The following is a 19,074-nucleotide window of genomic DNA, read 5'->3' on the forward strand; positions in this document are numbered from 1 at the left end:
AAAGTTAAGCCATGTTAATTTCGAGCCGCTGGATGGACAACGCACGCAGTTGGATATATGAGCATGGCGTTCTGGGATGAGATCGAGTCTTTAGTCTGAAGATATGTATCAGGAAGTCATCCACTCACAGTCAGATAATTAAAAGCAAGGGAGAGAATACACACGGAAGCCAAGAGATTCAAGAACTGAGTCCTGTGGGGGGCAAGCCTCCTGCTTCTTCTGATCAAACAAACAACAGCAACGCTCAATGCTGTTTTACTTAGGTTAACTCTAGTTCCTTTTCTATCCCCTACGGTGGAAAGTCTTAAATACAGACAGCTCTGGGGTCAGGATTCATTAGCGCCTTATACAACGTCAATTTGTATGGCGACGAGCAGCTGTGCCTTATGCACAAGACGTGCTCAGAAAATACACGTGAAACGAATGCTTCTGTTTTTAATACATCTCTATTGGAGTATAATTGCATCACAGTACTGTGTTAGTTTCTGCTGTGCAACAAAGAGAACCAGCCATATGCATACATATATCCCCACATCCCCTCCCTCTTGGGTCTCCCTCCCTCCCACCCTCCTTATCCCAACCCTCTAGGTCGTCGCAAAGCACCGAGCTGATCTCCCTGTGCTACGCGGCTGCTTCCCAATACTTCTTTAAGTAACCCCTGGATAAAATATAAGTTAGGGATCAGCATTAGAGGTTCTGGTGTATTTTCATGGTTTGCTGCCGTTCTTTTCATTGTGTTCTTAAAAAACAGGATAAGGAAGAAGAGAAATTAGTACCACACTCATCACTACATTTTCAAATACTTTATTAACAACAGCTAGTCAGTACTTAAACAGCTCCATGATAATCCTTTTTCTGATCCAGCATCCTTAAATAAGTAGGGTCTACCATGAAGAGCCAACAGCTAATTTATTTACTCCTAATCACTCTGTCTTTGTAATAATAGTTTATTCGAAGGTTTTTTTTTTAACTTTTTGTGTTCTCTTGGTATGTTTACACAGACTCCCAGCATGTTCAGAATAGTTGATAGGATGTTGAAAGACAGTCATTCGGTATGAGATTACATAAATGTCCAGATACATACTGTCAGTCAAGACTAGATGACTAATGTAGTCTTCTAACTGAAGAGAGAAAAAAATGCACATCAAGGTGAACTGAACATTTTTTAAATCCAGAAGGGTCCTCCTTATTTGCTGATGGCTTGAGTTTATTCCTTAGGCACAAAAACTAGAATTTTTTCCTTTTATTATCAAAATTTTTCAAATACAGAAATACATAAAGAATAGTATAGTGAACACCCAAATACCCACTGCCCAGATTCAACAACTGTTAATATTTTGCCATCTTCATCTTTTGTGTGTGTTGAAGCTTCTTAAAAGTAATTTCAGGCAAAAAACATCACCCCCGTAAATACTTCAGTATGAAGCTTTAAAAAATGTTTTCTCCCCATAACCACAATTACCACACCTACCAAATTAACAGTAAGTTCTCAATGTCCTCTAATACTCAGTACATATTCTACTTCCCAAAACTGTGCCTCCAAAAAATTTTTTTTTGTAAAGGACTTTTTCAAAAAGTATAGTGCCTTTTAACTTAGAAGAGCCCCACTCCCAACTTTTTCCTTACCACTGACTTGGTAAAGAGATGTTAAACCCAGGCTTAACATAAATAATAATTACAACCTCCACTTTAAATATTTTCAGGGGACACATACATATATGAAATGTCTTCTGATCAGTATAATGCTCCTTACTTCGTGTGAATTCTAAAAATAACCTGAATATAAATATTCAAGGTGTACCATAAAGATTAAAGCTCAGCTGAGTGGTACTGGTCTAAAGATCTGTTACTCAGCTGTGGCGTATCAGTAAGTATTGTTTGGGACTGATACTCTCCCTCTATAAAAACTTTTAGACTAAAAGAATTTAGTATAGATCTGATGTGAATAAATAAACTTATTCAATCTGAACGTATAGTAACTTTAGCCATTACATACTAAGTAATATATACATATGTGTTTTATACATTCGCTTAAACATATGAAAATATTTTTCCAGGTTTTTCCAATTACATTTATATCTCACAAGGTGTGGGCTGCAGACTTATCACCATACTTCGAATACCTGATAACAGTTTCACTATGAAATTTAAGAACCTCACGATTCTTTTGCCTTCTAGTATGCCTTGTAGCTTTTTCCTGACGGCCGGATGTGCTGTCCTGGGTAAAAGAAACTGCTGTAAATAGGCCTCAGCAACGTGGTGGTGAGGTGCTGGGGAGGGGAGCGTGCTACAGCCCTGTGACTAGGTTTCAGTTTGCCAGTGAGTCTCTGCCTGTGTACTGGGAACTTCACAAACCTTCTCCGTTTCTTCCCCCACCCCCGCCGCCCCCCTCCCTTCGGGTGGACAGCACGGCTAGATTAGGCAGGAGCTGGGATTTCCCTTCTACCACTCGAAAGGCTAGAGCTGCCTGGAGTTAGGTACTTGCCTTCCTTCCCCCGGGTCAGTTAAGCTCTATTTAAACAGTTTCTCCCGAGGGCCTACCTTGCTAAAAAGAACAGAATGCTCTGGTGCATTTCAGAACGGTTCCTTCTGCCCTCCTCCTGCCAGAAGCGCTAGGAGCTTTTCTCCCGCATGCACTGCGCTGAGCCCCTTGAGGCTGAGCCCACAAACATGTGTGGCCCTCCCGAGTTCCCCCAGAGGGAGCCTCCAGCAATTCGTCTATTGCAGTTTGCGTTTTCCCAGCTCAGTACTGGTTCCCAGAGTTGTGACGGAAGTTGTGGTTCTCTGTATTCAGCTGTCTCTGCAATCCGGGGGACAGCAGTTTGCCCTGTGACCTCATGTTTCTGTTGGACCTGAGAAGAGCTGTTGACTATTCAGTGTGCGCAGCTTTTCCTTGTTGTCAGGACGGAGTGACACCTGAAGCTCCTTCCAGCCTCGAAGCCAGACCCGAATCCGGAAGTCCCCTCCACTCTTTTTTGAAAACTAGAAAAACATTTATTTTAGGTAAAAAGCACTCACTGTTTCCTGTTGTTTATAGGCATACTTTAACAAATAACTTAAAAACAATCAGAAGTGCAACTGCCTAAATGTGGGACAAGAGATAAAAGCCCAATACAGAAGGCAACCACCTGATAAGCCTTGTCTTATCTACGGAAGTGAAACCGCTGTCTCCACTAAAAAATTCCAAATAACTAATTTTCAGTCAATAATGAGAGGGAAAACTGCTTCTGTACAATAGTTGAGCACAATTTCCACAGGGAAAAAATATTTATTTGAATGTGACAATACAAGGGAAGTAAGAGCAGCAATAGACTAGTGACCTTTACATATAAAAATAATAATTTAATGAAAACAGAAGAGGAAACCACGTTACAAAGAAGAGAAAGTATCTGTATCAAATATTTCAATAGAATTTATCTTTTTTTTTACTTCCTATAATAACCACATCAAAAAGTTAACCCTTCGGAAGTAATCAATTACATCTATAAACATGTTAAAATAAATACAATTCAGAAAATTTTCACAACAATAAAACTTAGCCAAAATCAGGAGGAAGAAGCAGTTGTCTTACATCTGAAACCTTGGACAATTCTCTTAAAAAGTAATTGGGAGGAAAAAGAAAGCAAAAAGTATTTTTTGCTTTATTTTTAAAATTCTGCTATAAAGGGCACTTTAAAACTGTGCGTCTATGACAATCTCTTCAGCACTTATATCAATATGTTAACAAGACTGCCATGTCTTTTTAAATGTGTGTTGCAAGATGTCTCCCTCTGGTATCCAAGCTTTCATTCCCACACATCTGAATTACTCTGAAATCCTTCCAGGTGGGAACACAGAGCCTCAGTACAGTTTTCTTACTGAATTATGAAATAAAATACGATGAAATGAGATAAAATAAAACAAAATATGAAATGAAACAAATACAGATTGTCAACCTTCCTACCACTAGATTACCATCCCCGCCCCCAGACTCCTTCCCCTGGAAACCAGGAGCCCGTTAAGCCTCGCCTCAGTGGGCTCCGAGGAGGCTTAGCCCACCTTCCTTCCTCCTGCAGGTCCCAGGAAGGACCCAGCAGGTGGGCACAAGAAGTCTGCAAGGAGCAGACATGGAAAGGGCTCCAGCAGGGCATCTGAAGTGGTTAAAGCAGCTTCTTAAAATCCCTCATGGTCTACTCCAGCACACCAAGACAAACATCTCACATGAGAAGCAGCACAACGGCCTGGAGGGTCTCGTCAGAGTTCAGTCAGAATCCTGGCACCAAAGCAACTCTGACCAAGTTACGTCTCAGGGTTCCCATCTCTAATGTGGAAATTTTTATGCCCTTGGGATTGCTGTGGAATCGCACAAAGTACTTATATGAAAGCAGGACTAGACTCTCAGTTCATGGGAGAGAGAAGTGACAGAGCTAAGTGCTCTGGTCAAGCACAGTAACAGTACAATTCTGCACCTCGAGAGAAGGTACCATGTTTGATTCCTCTTTAAATACCTAGTAAAATGGATGTGGTTGAAATGTGCAGTGAAGTTGTACACAGGACTGCACCTGCTTTCTCTTTATCTTCAAAACTCACTCTGGCAGACAACAGAGTAAGAATTAAGAGATTTCAGGAACCTGACTTTAATTACACACATTTCAGTTTATCTCCACACTCCTTTCTACTGCTGTTCAAAAAGCAAGGTTGTTTGTGGATTCACATCCAACATTTACTGACTACCTATATATATCAGACTCTGTATAAATGCTTCATATGCATTATGTCATGTGCAAAAACCATCATGGATAATCCTATCAAGTTATCAACATTTTTATCAAGATTATACAAGTTTAATATGAAAATGGTATACAGGAAACGTCACCATCAAGGAGAAACAATTGAGGAATATCCACCTATGCCCCACTCACTATTAGGAACGTGATATTTAACTTTAAGCAGAACAGTTTAAAATGCAGAAATTTTCCCTCTTCTTTCCTTTAATGAAAGTCTAACTCTTCTAACGTACTGAGATTTTAGTTTTCATAAGAATAACTATACAGGGTTACAGACATAAAGTCATACACACTGTTCTTTGAGGGGGTGTAAAGCACAGTTAAAGCTGATTTTGGAATCTAACCACCTATGTAAGATGTGACTTCTTCATACTCTTAAGACTGGCAGGTACAGTTCCCTATTATCAAGTTCATGCCCCATGGTGTGCCACCAAATGTAATGCACAATTCTGTTCTGAGATACCTATTCAAATTTATGTCTTACTATCATGAGCCCCTATACTGGAGTGGAGTAAGCTATCTCCATTGAGATAAAAAATAGAATTTTACTCAACAGCAGCAAAGAATTATTAAGAAAAGCCATAAACTTAAGGAAAACCCCTCTTTGATTACAAACTCTAGATGCTGAAAGGGCATATTAATAGAGCAATAACTTATTTTTGCAAAGTACAACAGAAAGCCATTAAAATCAGGGAATCTTTGCAAATCTATGATAAGGGAACTCCTTATATGTACAACCACAAAACAAGTAAATTTTAATTTTTTCAACAAATTTCAAGAAACTGCAGCAGACACACAACTAATAAAGATACAATGCAACTTAACTACCTTCTGGAACAGGAAAAGATATGTAGGCATAGACCTGCCTTCAAGTAGTTTATTAAGCTGGAAGAGAACCTCAGGGTCCCAGGTTGCTTATTATGATTTGAATTTCCTTCAAATAATGATTTCCAAGTCTTAGGAAGTGGGCCACTGGTCTCATGACAAAAAAATTCCAGTATCATAGAACGAAAACACTGTGTAACTCCTCAGAGTTAAAAGTACTAAGTGGCATTCTTTTGGTGAATATTATGGCAATCTTATCTATACACTGTATTTTTGTTACATCCCTACAGATTATCACAGTGCCTAATAGAAAATCCTGCACCCTAGGGGCACCAAAAAACTGACGTTCTAAAGGTGCCATAAGGAACTTCGGAGCTGTGTATGAATAACACGACTTCCCAAGAAAAAACAAAAGGTTAAACCAATAATTTCCATAATATTTTTAAGTACTCATTAGTATTCTGATAGACTTGGAAATGGGGGAGGGGGGGAGGGAGGGAACCAATCAAGGATCCTTTACCCTTAAAGCCAGGATCAGGAAGAGAACTACTTTTGCAAAATCTTTACTCAGACCATGGAAGAGGAAAATGACTTCAAGAGTGTATATGTTGTACAGACTTAAATAAAGTAATTTAGAACCTGATATATAATCTACAGCAATTGTTATATTGCCAAATGAATAAAACTTTTGAAAAGTAAAATGAGCTACCCTCCCTTACCCCCAATCCCTGGCAACCCCTGATCTATTTTCTATTCCTGTAAGTTTTACCTTTCTAGAAGTCCATATAATTGGAATCATACATCATGTAGTCTTTTGTGTACGGATTCCTCACTAAGCATAACGTTTTTAAGGTCAATCCACATTACTGACTGTATCACTAGTTTGTTTCTTTATATTGCAAAGTATTATTTCATTGTATGGATATACCATAGTTTGTTTATCCATTTATCGACTGATGGACATCTGGATTGTTTCCAGTGTTCGGCTATTATGAATTAAAGCTGCTATGAACATTCTAGTACAAATTTTTTCTTATTCTAAATAACAGTCCTTATCAGATATAATATTTTCTGCCGTTTATGATTTTCTCTTTCATTTTAACAGTGTCTTTTGAAAAGCAAAAGTTTTTAATTTTTATGAAGTTCATTTTCTCAATTCTGTCTTTATGGATTGTGCTTTTGTATCCTATCCAAGAGATCTTTGACTAACCCAAGATCTCAGCAACTTTTATTACTCCTTTCAAGTTAATTTTCAAGCATAGTATGAGTTAAAGGCCGAGGAATATTCTGTTGTTGCATAAAAGATTATCCTTGGGCTTCCCTGGTGGTGCAGTGGTTGAGAATCTGCCTGCCAATGCAGGGGACACGGGTTCGAGCCCTGGTCTGGGAAGATCCCACATGCCACGGAGCAACTAGGCCCGTGAGCCTGCGCGTTTGGAGCCCGTGCTCCACAACAAGAGAGGCCGCGACAGTGAGAGGCCCGCACACCGCGATGAAGAGTGGCCCCCGCTCGCCACAACTAGAGAAAGCCCTCGCACAGAAACGAAGACCCAACACAGCCAAAAATAAATTAATTAATTAATTAAAAGATTATCCTTTCCCTACTGAATTTACCGTGGTAATTCTGTTAAAAATCAGCTGACCTTATATGTGAATCTATTTCTTGACTATTGTGTTCCATCAATCTATGCCTCTCCTTAGACCAATACCACTGTCTTGATTACAGTAGCTTTGTATATATATATTTTTTAATTCATTTATTTATTTTTGGCTGTGTTGGGTCTTCGTTGCTGCGTGCAGGCTTTCTCTAGTTCTGGCGAGCGGGGGCAACTCTTCGTTGAGGTGTGTGGGCTTCTCACTGCGGTGGCTTCTCTTGTTGCGGAGCACGCGCTCTAGGAGTGCGGGCTTCAGTAGTTGTGGCGTGTGGGTTCAGTAGTTGTGGCTCACGGGCTCTAGAGCGCAGGCTCAGTAGTTGTGGTGCACGGGCTTAGTTGCTCCACTGCATGTGGGATCTTCCCGGACCAGGGCTCAAACCCATGTCCCCTGCATTGGCAGGCAGATTCTCAACCACTGCACCACCATGGAAGCCCTGTAGTTTTATATTAGTTGTTGAAGACAGGTTGTGTAAGAAACCCAATGTTCTTTTGCTTTTTCAAAATTGTTCAGACTTGGGGGTCTCCTTTGCATTTCATTATAAATTTTAGAATCAACTTGTCAATTTCTACCAAAAAAGCCTTCTGAGATTTTGACTGGGATCATACTGAATCTACAGATTAATGTGGAGAGAACTAACATCTTAAAAAGATTGTGTCTTCTAATCCATAAACATGGTACATCTCTCCATATCTTTAGGTATTCTTTAATTTCTCTCAGCAATCTTTGGTAGTTTTCAGCATACAAGTCTTACATATATTTTGTTAAAATTATCACTAAGTTTTCATATTTTTTTACAATTGCAAATGGTAAGTTTTATTTCAACTTACCAACTGTTTGTTGCTGGTATATAGAATTAGTTGATTTTTCTATACTCACCTTGATTCCTGCAAACTTGATAACTCAATTACTGGTTCTAATACCTTTTTGATAAATTTCTAAGGATTTTCTACATAAATGGTCATGTTGCAAAGAGTTTGTTAAATGACTCTTACGTGAATATGAAATTTTAAGAATAATTTCTGTGAGAATGGCTAATTTAAACTATACTCACAAAATAAAATAAAATAAATAAATAAATAAATAAACTGTACTCACTTCACCACCCTATGCCCTCTTAAGTACATCCAGAGCAGTACCTATTATAAAAATCTAGGTTCAATATACAACTTTATCACAAATTCACTTGTGGTAAGCAGAATAATGAATGGCCCCAAAGACGTCCAATACCTGGATCTATAAATATGTTACCTTCCACGGCAAAAGAAACTTTGCAGGAATAATTAAGGACACTGGTGTTCTCCTGAATTATCTAGGTAAAGTCATGCGATGGTGTTCTCCTGAATTATCTAGGTAAAGTCAACGTAATCACAGCAATGACGGAAGCAGAGAGGCAGAGAGAAAGGATCTGAAGATGGAGGAAAGGCGTCAGGAGGCAAACATCTCAGGTGGCCTCTAGAAGCTGGAAAAGATAGGAAAACAGATTCTCCCCTACAGCCTCCAGAAGAAACACCTTTGATTTTAGCTCAGTAAGACTCATTCTGGACTCTAACCTCCAGAACTATAAGATGATAAATCTGTGTTGCTTTAAGTCACTAAGTTTGTGATTATTTGTAATATGAGCAACAGGAAATTAATATATCAGGAATGATCATTTCACTTCAATAAACATACCTCTGCTAGTTTTTTGGCACCATGCACCATCACCACCCTACACTAAAAGCAACTTTCAAGAGTAGAAATGCATGAACTAAAAAAAATCTAGACCATATTACTCAGCCAAAAAAAGAATGAAATATTGCCACTTGCAGCAACATGGATGGACCTAGAGATTACACTTAGTGAAGTGAGTCAGACAAGGACAAATATATAACATCACTTATATGGGGAATCTGAAAAATAACACAAATTGGGAATTTCCTGGTGGTCCAGTGGTTAGGACTCGCGCTTTCAATGCCAAGGACACAGGTTCAATCCCTGGTTGGGGAACTAAGATCCAACAAGCCGTGCGGTGCGGCCAAAAAATAAAATAATAACTAAAAAATAAAAAATAGCACAAATGAATCTACATACAAAACAGAAACAGACTCACAAACACAGAAAACAAGCATATGGTCACCACAGGGTGGTGGAGGGACAAGTCAGAATTATGGGATTAACAGATACAAACCACTTTACATAAAATGGATAAGCAACAAGGATTTACTGTATAGCACAAGAATTAAATTCAACACCTTGTAATAACCTATAATGGAAAATAATCTGAAAAAATATACGTATGTATATCTGAATCACTCTGCTGTACACCTGAAACTAACACAGTACTGTAAACCAACTATACTTCAATTTTTTAAGAAAAACTCCAGACTAAACCATAATTTTTTATAGATTTTCTTATATTGGAAGATAAAGCTATCCTAAATACGATTTGCTACACAATTTTAAAAATTCCTTTTATTTTCTTTTTAAGTTTGAGTTCAAGATGATCATTGGTCCTTGAAATGCACTCTTTACAAAAGATCAAGGGCAGACATCTGAAGGTCTGTCATCAATCACTCTTAGAAGCAAGCAATCACTTGGATCTCTTATAAAACGAAGACCAAAAGTTGTTGGGGAGAGGAGGATGTCGAAGAGAATAGAAGATGACTAGAAAGCTTATAATTCTCTCCCCTCTGGACCCTCAAACTCCTCACATTTACCACTCAAAATACATGTGAACAAGAAATTAGCACATATTTCCAACAGCACCTCATCTAAAGCTCTGTTTTAAGTAAAATATTTTCAAAAAAATCATTTCTATATGATACTATAGCTAAATGCCATTCAGAGTTAACAAAACTCCACCTAACACCTTAGGCAAAAAATACTGACGTTGATAAATGTACACAAGTAATTGAAAATGTAATATACCTATATTATACCTGTAATATACCTATATCATTTCTTTAAAATGATGAATGAATGCATGTCTTGGCTTTAGTAATTGACTGGAAGAGGGGGTATTTCTTTGATTTTACTCTACTCCAAGAAAGCATTAAAATGAAAACGTTTCACACAACAGGACCTCTCAACCAGTGAGGAATATTCCTGTTAGTTACATGCTATGCCTTGAGATAATTAAAACTAATACCAAGTACGTTTGCTCAGCAAGACCTAAGTCATCAGTGAAAAGTTTTTAAACAGTATAAAGGTTTGATCATGATCCAAAGTTCAATAAGACCCCAAACTATTTCATACCCTCAATAATAATTATACACCCTCAATAATAGAATTTTTTAAAATTAACAATAATAGTAAATACTGACATAGAAGTGACCAGAGGTAGGGAATTCAGGAAATAACACAGACCACGAGGGAGATGAAATAAATCTTTGCAGTAAGGCTCAACAAGGACAGGGTCACCAAGCAAGTCAGAGGCAAAGCTTGTTAGACTCACGCCTGGCTTTACTAAACACTGTCCACATCTGCATACATTTGGCAATAATCTCTCTGAGAAATACCTTAAGTCAGCTTGAAGGTGGTAATCTCTTCCCCAAAATAACCTCTTCTATCAAGAATTTCAACTACAAAAGCATACGTTTTCTTTCAAGCAGGAAACGTGCAGTTAACAACATACACTGGAGCTAGATCTCCTGGGCTCAAAATCTTGACTCTACAGTCCAGATTCCCACCTCTAACTCATCCCAGTAAAGTCGGAATTTCCCCTAACGCTCACACCTGCTCCTCTGGGCTGCACCCCCCAGGCTGGGCTCTAGAGCAAACTGAGATAAGCTGAGGTCTCTTAACGTACTGGAGGAAAACACACACTATCAACTACGTTGGGAGGCTCCCAAGACCACCCTCAGGTTTGGTAATCCACTAAGAGGACTCACGAGACTCTACGTACAGTTGTATTCATGGCTGTGATTTATTACCGCAGAAGGCCACCAAGCGTGCTGGCAGAAGGAAAAGGTACAAGGAGCGAAGTCGGGGAGAAATCGGGCACAGACGTGCAGGCGTCCCCTTCCAGTGGAGCTGCACTGAATATGCTTCTCAGCAATGAGTTCTCACAACAGGTGTGAAGTGTCACCAACCAGGGAAGCTCACTAGAGACTCCGTGCCTAGGAGCTTTGCCCAGGGGCTTGCCTACCACACATGCAATTTCCAGACTCCCAAAAGGAAGGCAGGTGTTCAGCATAAACCACACTATTTATATGAAGAGTTTAGACACAGTGACTGGCTTATCAGTTACGGTGGTGAGACCCTTCCCAAATCCAAACCCCCTCCACCCCCCCACCCCCGGCCCGATGCCAGCCAGGGGCCGACCTTGCAATCAGTCCTGCTTCCAACAGACCAACAGATCCTTTAAAATGGACCTCATCTACCTGTTGCTTGATTCATTCCCAGCTCCTAGAAAAGTGCTTAAAATATACGGTAGCCACTTAAAAAATTTTAATGAGAAAATTCCTGGGACTTCCCTGGCAGTCCAATGCTTAGGACTCCACGCTTCCACTGCAGGGGGCACGGGTTCGATCCTTGATTGGGGAACTAAGACCCCACATGCCACACGGTGCAGCCAAAAAAAAAAAAAAAACTTCCTAACTCTACCACTTCCGAGCTGTATGACCTTGGGAAAGTTACTTAAGTTCTGTGTGCCTCAGTTTCCTCATTTGTAAGACAGAATAATATTACCTACCTCAAAAGATTGTTTTGAGGATTAATTATATATGTTAATTAACACGTGTAAAATGTATGATCACACCAGTGCCTGGCAAGAAGGAAGCACTATATAATGTATTTGTATATATGTAATATTATTTGCTTTTTTCATTTGAACTTCCAACCTTACAGTTTTACCTTCTCTAAGTCACAGTGAGTTCTCCCCATGTTAAATTTTTAATGAACCTATAATCTACAAATAGATTAGAATTTAACTGATCATTGTTTCGTATCTATTGAGATCCCTAACTACTTTGTGTGCCACATGCAAAACTTTTTAGCACACTTGACAGTATCTGACATAATGCTTAATCTTTGCAGTGACCAGAAAATACCGACTTACCAACAAAATTTAAGTCTGTTAAATCAACTCTTTAAAGTGGTCAGAATGTTAAGGCAGGCAACACTTTCAATAATAACTACAACTTAAACAAAATGGCCTCCAAGTTTCTTTGATCTTCTTCTATTGAGAAATGGAGAGAAAACTGAGTTGACTCTATCCAGGGAAAACAGTAGCAGGAGAAAAAGGCTTGAGTTTATAATGTAGTCAATACATAATTACAATATCAAATATCTGACTTTGCCTTATAGAAAGCATGAGTTCAAGTCTGTACAGGTCGGTAAGGGCAATGTACGTATCTCGTACAGCAAGAATTAAGGAGATGTAAATTTACTTAATTAATGAAATCAAGTAGTGAAAGAGCATTTTAATCTTAAAAAAAGAAAAAGACAAAGAAGTAGTATTGGGAAGAAAAAAGCAGGGGACCACATGCAGCCAAAGTTATAAACTGATGAGTCAGACAGACCCGTGGTTTCCATCGCAGCTCCAACACCAGAACCCGCACATAATCATCAGGGGAAACCTCGGGATCCACAGAATTATACGAACGGACCCATAAGACTGAAGTTTAGCATTCTGGGGGAACTTTTAGATTGGCAGGTCTCTTTAGACAAATTATAATCACAGACTTCTGTTTACATGAATTTATCCTACAAGCATCAACATCACCATAAACACCTCAAAGTGAACTTTACTTTTTAAAAAGAATTACTTTAAAATAGGTTTACGTAAGAACTCATAAGTATCAAACACTTGATAAAAATGTTCCCCGTCCTCAGCTACCCACAGTGGACTCTAGGACTGGGTCTCACAATCTCCATTTCACGTTTCTAATTTGTGAAGAGGCTAGAAAGCTAAAAGGCTCGCTTGAAGGCAAGGGACTGGACATCAATGAGGTCGGCCAGTGGTCTGCACGTGGAAGGCACAAGCGCAGCAGAGGCCATCTTTCTACAGTCAGGGCAACCGACAAAGACGTCTAACAGACACTGGCCGCAGCAGCCTCAGTCCTGGTTCTCCGGTCAGTGCGGGGGGGAGAAGCAGCCAGGGCAGTGGTGGCAGGGGCAACAGCGTGTGCCCTTGGAACCAGAAGTCCAGTAGTGGCTCCCTGACTTTTGTCCCTCCAGCCCTTTCAACGATGCTGTGAGCAGCCTATTCCTTAATAGAAATTATATGACAGCTACAGTGGCTCTGTTTCCTGCCCTGTGGGCTGACCTACGGTACATTCACATTAAGAGAGTTCAGGTCCTCTTACACTCTTGCCGGGACCACTGTTACAACCAGGTGACTTGCCAGCCAACTCTCACCACTCCAGCTCTTCCTCTGACCTGCCACCACCAAGTCTGAGCATGCTTAATAACACTTTACCTAAAAAAGGGTCGTACGGAAACCTCTCATGTTCTTTTATATACCTGACTGTGCCCTTTAATTCCTTCTCCACCTGGCAGATGAAGTCCCACCCCACGTTCAGAGCCGGGCTCAAAGGAGACTGCTTCTGGGAATCTTTCCCAACAGGTCGCTCGCCATGCCCGAATGCGCACTCACGTCCGCACACCTGCTGCTGCCCTCAGCTCTGTGCTCATTCACATCCACTCTTTCAAAAGATATTTGCTGAGTCGCGTGAACTACTCTATGTCACCCACTGTGCCAAGGGCTGGGCCTACAAGGCAAAACAAGACAGACGAGCTCTCTTCCCTCTTAAGCTATAATCCAACCCCTGATTTCCCAATAACTATCCAAATAATGTTTAATTACAATTGTGGTTAAGTGTAATAAAGGACTCAGGGTGCGTCTGACATGTATAAGCGGAAGCCTCACCTAACCTGGGAAAATCAGGGAGAATCCTTTCCCTTAAAGAGACACTTAAGCAGAAACGGGAAGATAGGTAAACTGACCAGGTAAACACTTGTTAGAGAGCTTCCTAGGCAGAAGAAACATCATGTGCAAAGGCCCTGAGACAGCATTCTAGGAGCTGTGAAGACAACCAAGGCACATAAGTCAGGGTGCAAGGAGAAGAGCAACCCCAAATAAGTGGCGAGGGCGGCACTCCTCACAACCACTATTCTAACACTGAGTACACTGGTTTGGAATTATTCATGCGCAAAAATGCAGCCCCCACTAAACAAGCTCCTTCAGGTCTTAGAAACATGTTCAGTCCTCTAATCCAACACAGCACGCAGCAGTGTGTCCTCAAGTGAAGAAATGAGTGGGTGACCTGGGCCGAGAGCCTAACCTCTCCATACCAGGCAGCCTCTAGGGTTCAAACACCTTCTGCTTCTGACCCCCCAAAACTCAGACACATTTTCATGCCAACCCATACGTGCTCAGAATCACAGCTAGCATTAACCACAGACGAAACTTTAAACATCGAAAGTAAACTGTTACGTCGGCAAGGGGCTGGCTCCAAATCCTCACTGCTCCTCCATAAAGTGCCACCAACCAGTAAGCAACAGAACCGCTTTCAGACTCCCACGGAGCCCCACACGAGGCCGGGGAGAGGAAGGGCGGTACCATCTAGCTGTCCGCATTCTCCAGTCTCTCAACACATTTGCTAAGAGTAGGACCAAGAGCAGGAAACTGGCACCCATGCCAGCCTTTTCTCCTTCCTTACCTCCCAAATTCTATCAAATGGGGCAGCACACACTGGTGACTCAGTAAGAAAATTTCACAACCCAAATGACAGACTTCTGCCCGTTAGTAAAAGGCAACAGAATAGGGCGATCTCTAGCCCTAAACATTAGCTCTGGTACAAAGAGCAGTGGAGGAAGCATTCTTTTTAAGAAAGAAAATTGAATTAACTAGGAAGTGGCTTCAAAATATATGAAAAGCTTGATGTAGTTTATTAGGCAGTGAGGAAAACATCAATTCATATAGACAATATGGAACCACTTTATAGTAACTGAGCTGTAAAATAAGACCTTTAGCATGCCTTTTAAAAGTACATATAATCAGAATTCCACTACCTACATTTACTGTGTCACCTGGCATACATAATAATGGATCCAAAATCATGTAATAAGCCAAGAATTCCACTACGAGAGCTCCCTAATGGAGCTGGATCATACCAAAGACTCAAAAACTTTACAAAATACATTTACTCATAGCAACTGCCCAATCATGTCAACTTTTTTCAATTATGACAACTGTGAAATCAAGTCTCATTCAACCAACAAGCGGTTTGAACTGTAATGTTTTTCCCTGAAGGATCAAGATAAAACAGTGAAATAATTTAGATCATTTTAACACTATGCTAGATTTATCAGCAACAGGAAAAAGTGGTGACCTTTCTAAATCATGGCTGTGGTGGTCACGCCTTTCACAGCACATCCTTGAGCGTTTGGTACTTACTCTCTTCTCTCCCACCTTCTCCACTCCTCAAACACAAACAAACCCACAAACAGAAGACCAAACAAAACCAAAATAAAAAAGACATCTATTCAATACATATCTACTGACCTCAGTGGCAATCCAACTGGTGAGCAAAACTAACGCTCCCTATGCCTCCGGTCAGAAGAAGTAACATTTTGGTCCTAATTTGAGAAGTACCTGATTCTCCTTCTCCCACCCCAAAAAGAGTAAATGGAAATGTCAACATGTGGTAAATAATGGCTTTTTTTACACCTATAAATTATTTTAGGAAGCATTAGTGAAAATCTGATTTTACAAAACACCTTTTGGCGGAAAGAAACTCGAACAAAAATTATTTTTGAATGATTTCTATACATAAAGGAAGGTAACTGCTGAAACTTATTCAATTTGTAATGAAGAGATGTAATGCTTACTAGCATCTCTAACTATGCTACTTATCACTCAAAATGCATACTATAAAACCTCAGCTCCTTCCTTTTTCGGGCCTTTTTTTTTTTTTTTAAATTTTTTGATGTGGACCATTTTTAAATTTATTGATTGATTGATTTATGGCTTGGGTCTTCATTTCTGCGCGAGGGCTTTCTCTAGTTGTGGCAAGCGGGGGCCACTCTTCATCGCGGTGCACAGGCCTCTCACCATCGCGGCCTCTCTTGTTGCGGAGCACAGGCTCCAGACGCGCAGGCTCAGTAATTGTGGCTCACGGGCCTAGTTGCTCCGCGGCATGTGGGATCTTCCCGGACCAGGGCTCGAACCCGTGTCCCCTGCATCGGCAGGCAGACTCTCAACCACTGCGCCACCAGGGAAGCCCCCGGGCCTTTTAAAGGCCCATTTTCCAGGGTTTTACTAGTGCAGTGGTAAGTGAGCAACTGAGCCTCAGTACCGAACAGTATTCCCCGAAAACCACACACATAATCAATATCAGGTAAACAAATACTAGTGCAATAGTCAGGCGTTTCCAACTCATCACCTGAAAGGTAAATATAAGGTTGGCCCAATCGACCTACTATGATATTGAGAAGTGCTCATCAAATGGTCCAGTTTACAGTCTGGCCACAGGACCTCCCAGTAGCCCAGGAGCTGTAGTAGAGGAACCTGCCGATGCTGTGTGGCTGTCTCATCACACATTACCTGCCCACTGAGACGTGACTCATTTGTACACTATTGAGGAAGAACAGGAAAGCTTCAGGAAAGGTCTAGGTCAAACAGTGCAGAAATCTTAAATGACGTTCCCAAAGGGTGACTGCTGATCTGGAGAAGCCCCGATCTCTCACCAAACCAACCAAACCTACAAATAAGCAAGATTTTACTGCCAAGCCGTAGGACAGGTTTGGTTTTTAAAAACTCTGAAACATTTTTCCCGTGAGATTACTTATAAGACATTAAATATACATCACATCTCCAAAGCCAAAACATACAGACTAAAAATAGCGCCTCCATTTCAAAGGCTGAGGCAGAAGCCCTCCAACTGAACCAACTAAAATTAGGTTCTTCTCGTCTCTGGATCTTGAAACTGCACCTTCAACGTGTAAGGGGCACACAAACCAGTGTCCACATATATACTCCCCCCAGCTAGCTGGTCGGAGAGAATCGAATTAAAGGCTTCAGGAACAGAAGCCCAGCGTCCAAGAGACTCACACAACGAAATTCCTCCTGGTTCCGCCTAAAAGCCAGACTAGAACACACCACGGATGAATGCCGACCCTCCTCGCCCGCCCCGGCTACCGTACTCGGTGCGCTCCGACCACCGCACCGTCAGCCCTGCCCCGGGCGCCCAGCGCCGCAGCCCGAGCGCAGGACGCGGCCCGCCCGGCGGCCCCACCCGCGGAGGCACCTGCCCGGCCGCCCGCTCCGGCCGTGCCCGGGACGCCGGGGGGTCGCTGAGGGGCCCCGACCCCGCCCCGAAGGTCACGCCGCGCTACCTTTAGCCTCGCAGTCGGCGCAGTACTTGTTGTCCTCCTCCCTCAGCAGCTTGGACAGGATGAGCTGGTGCTGCTCGTTCAGCTTCTGCGCCTTCTCCCGGCACGAGCGAGTCGCCATCGCGGCGGCGGGGCGGACGCGGGTGGGGGCCGCGCAGCTGGACGCGCCGGGCGCCGCCGGGGCCGCGACAACTCGGCTGTGAAGCGGCGGCGGCGGCAGGAACAGGAGGAGGAGCGGCGGCAGCGGCGACAGCGCCGACGTTATCCCGCCTCCTCGCCCGGCCGGCTCCGCACGCACCGCCGAGCCGGCGAGGGGGAGGAGTCGGGGCCGAGGTTTCCGGGCGGCGCCGCCGGAAGGAAGGAATGGGCGCCGGCGCTCTGCGCATGCGCCGGGCCTCGCGGGAAACCGGCCAGCCGGGTGCTTCCGCTCCGGGCCTGCGCCCAAGTCGTTCCGGGAAGACGCGGCGCGCTACCCACGATGGGCTTCTCCGCTTTGCACATACGGTTATCGCCGGGGGCCTCGGGTCCGACCCGCTAAAGGAAGACCTTTCCATGTGCTTCCTTGCCTCTGCTCTTGCGGCACGACATTGGAAAGGCAGAAATAATAAGTGATCGGGTGGATTCTTTCATTCATTCAACGTTTCTTCACGGGCACTTTGGAAACAGGCACCGGCCTAGAAGCTAGAGACCCGCATGGAATCAAATAGACAAAACCGCCTCTTACATTGTAGGGGATGTGACGTGTATTGAGGGCCAGCGTTGATCACTCTGTGCCGCGAACTGTTAAGTCGTCTAATCCTCTTAACAGCCCTGTTGATAGTGTTTTCCTCGTGGTGCAGACGAGGACCATGAGGCCCGGAGGAGTGAGGGGACTTGGCCAGGTTACGAGCTGCTCCGTGCAGGAGCTGAGGTTCAGACCCAGAGCAGTAAGGCCTTCCTCCCACAGGGAGGGGAGGGAGCGTGGCCGTGGAACCAAGGGCCCTGGGCCGTGCCGCTTTAAGGAGAAGCTGGATCAACAGTGACCTTTAGTGCAAGAAGAAGAACACTAGGGAAAGAAGACACTCTTGACTGGAGTCCAGAGCTGCCCAGTTCAGGCCCATAGGATTAGAACCCTGGGTGAGGGAGTTTGAATGTTTTGGCGTGTTGTGGCTTATTAGCAATTTCTAACATGGGGCTTATGGAATCAGAATAAACATGGGTCTTGCCTGTGGTGGGGCAGACGCTAAGAAAGGCCCTGGGCAGGAATCTGTGCATTATAGGGCCAATTCCTAGCCCAGGCCCTGCAGAAAGGTGACACCGCCCCCCGCCCCAGTGCTCACCTAGCCCCATTTCTGGCACAGAAAAATGTTTGTGGAATTACATTGAATGGTGATGGCAGTGCGGATGCCGAGTAAATGAACAAATTACAGCTTAAACTGCATGGCTCTAACAAATAGTAACTAGGAGGACATCAGGGTGAGTGCCAATAAACAGAAAAACACTCGTGTGGGAGGTAGAAGTTAGGAGCCAC

General features: G+C 42.5%; 1 protein-coding gene across 6 annotated transcripts in view; it reads right to left on the minus strand.

Moving 5' to 3' along the window:
• SMAP1 (small ArfGAP 1) overlaps positions 1–17,867 on the minus strand; it is a 153,507-nt gene extending 135,640 nt beyond the window's left edge. For 2 of the 6 annotated variants that reach the window (XM_082474233.1, XM_082474231.1), the window contains exon 1: positions 17,568–17,867. In XM_082474233.1, the coding sequence (XP_082330359.1) occupies positions 17,568–17,685 (118 nt within the window). In that variant the 5' untranslated portion in view covers positions 17,686–17,867. Of the gene's footprint in view, positions 1–14,664; positions 14,833–17,567 lie in introns of those variants that run through there. The other 4 variants (XM_082474234.1, XM_082474232.1, XM_082474236.1 and 1 more) reach the window with 3 other exon arrangements.
• Positions 17,868–19,074: the final 1,207 nt, after the last annotated feature.

The sequence above is a fragment of the Balaenoptera physalus genome (assembly GCF_965194825.1).
Source record: "Balaenoptera physalus genome assembly, chromosome: 9".
NCBI classification, from domain to species: Eukaryota; Metazoa; Chordata; class Mammalia; order Artiodactyla; family Balaenopteridae; genus Balaenoptera; species Balaenoptera physalus.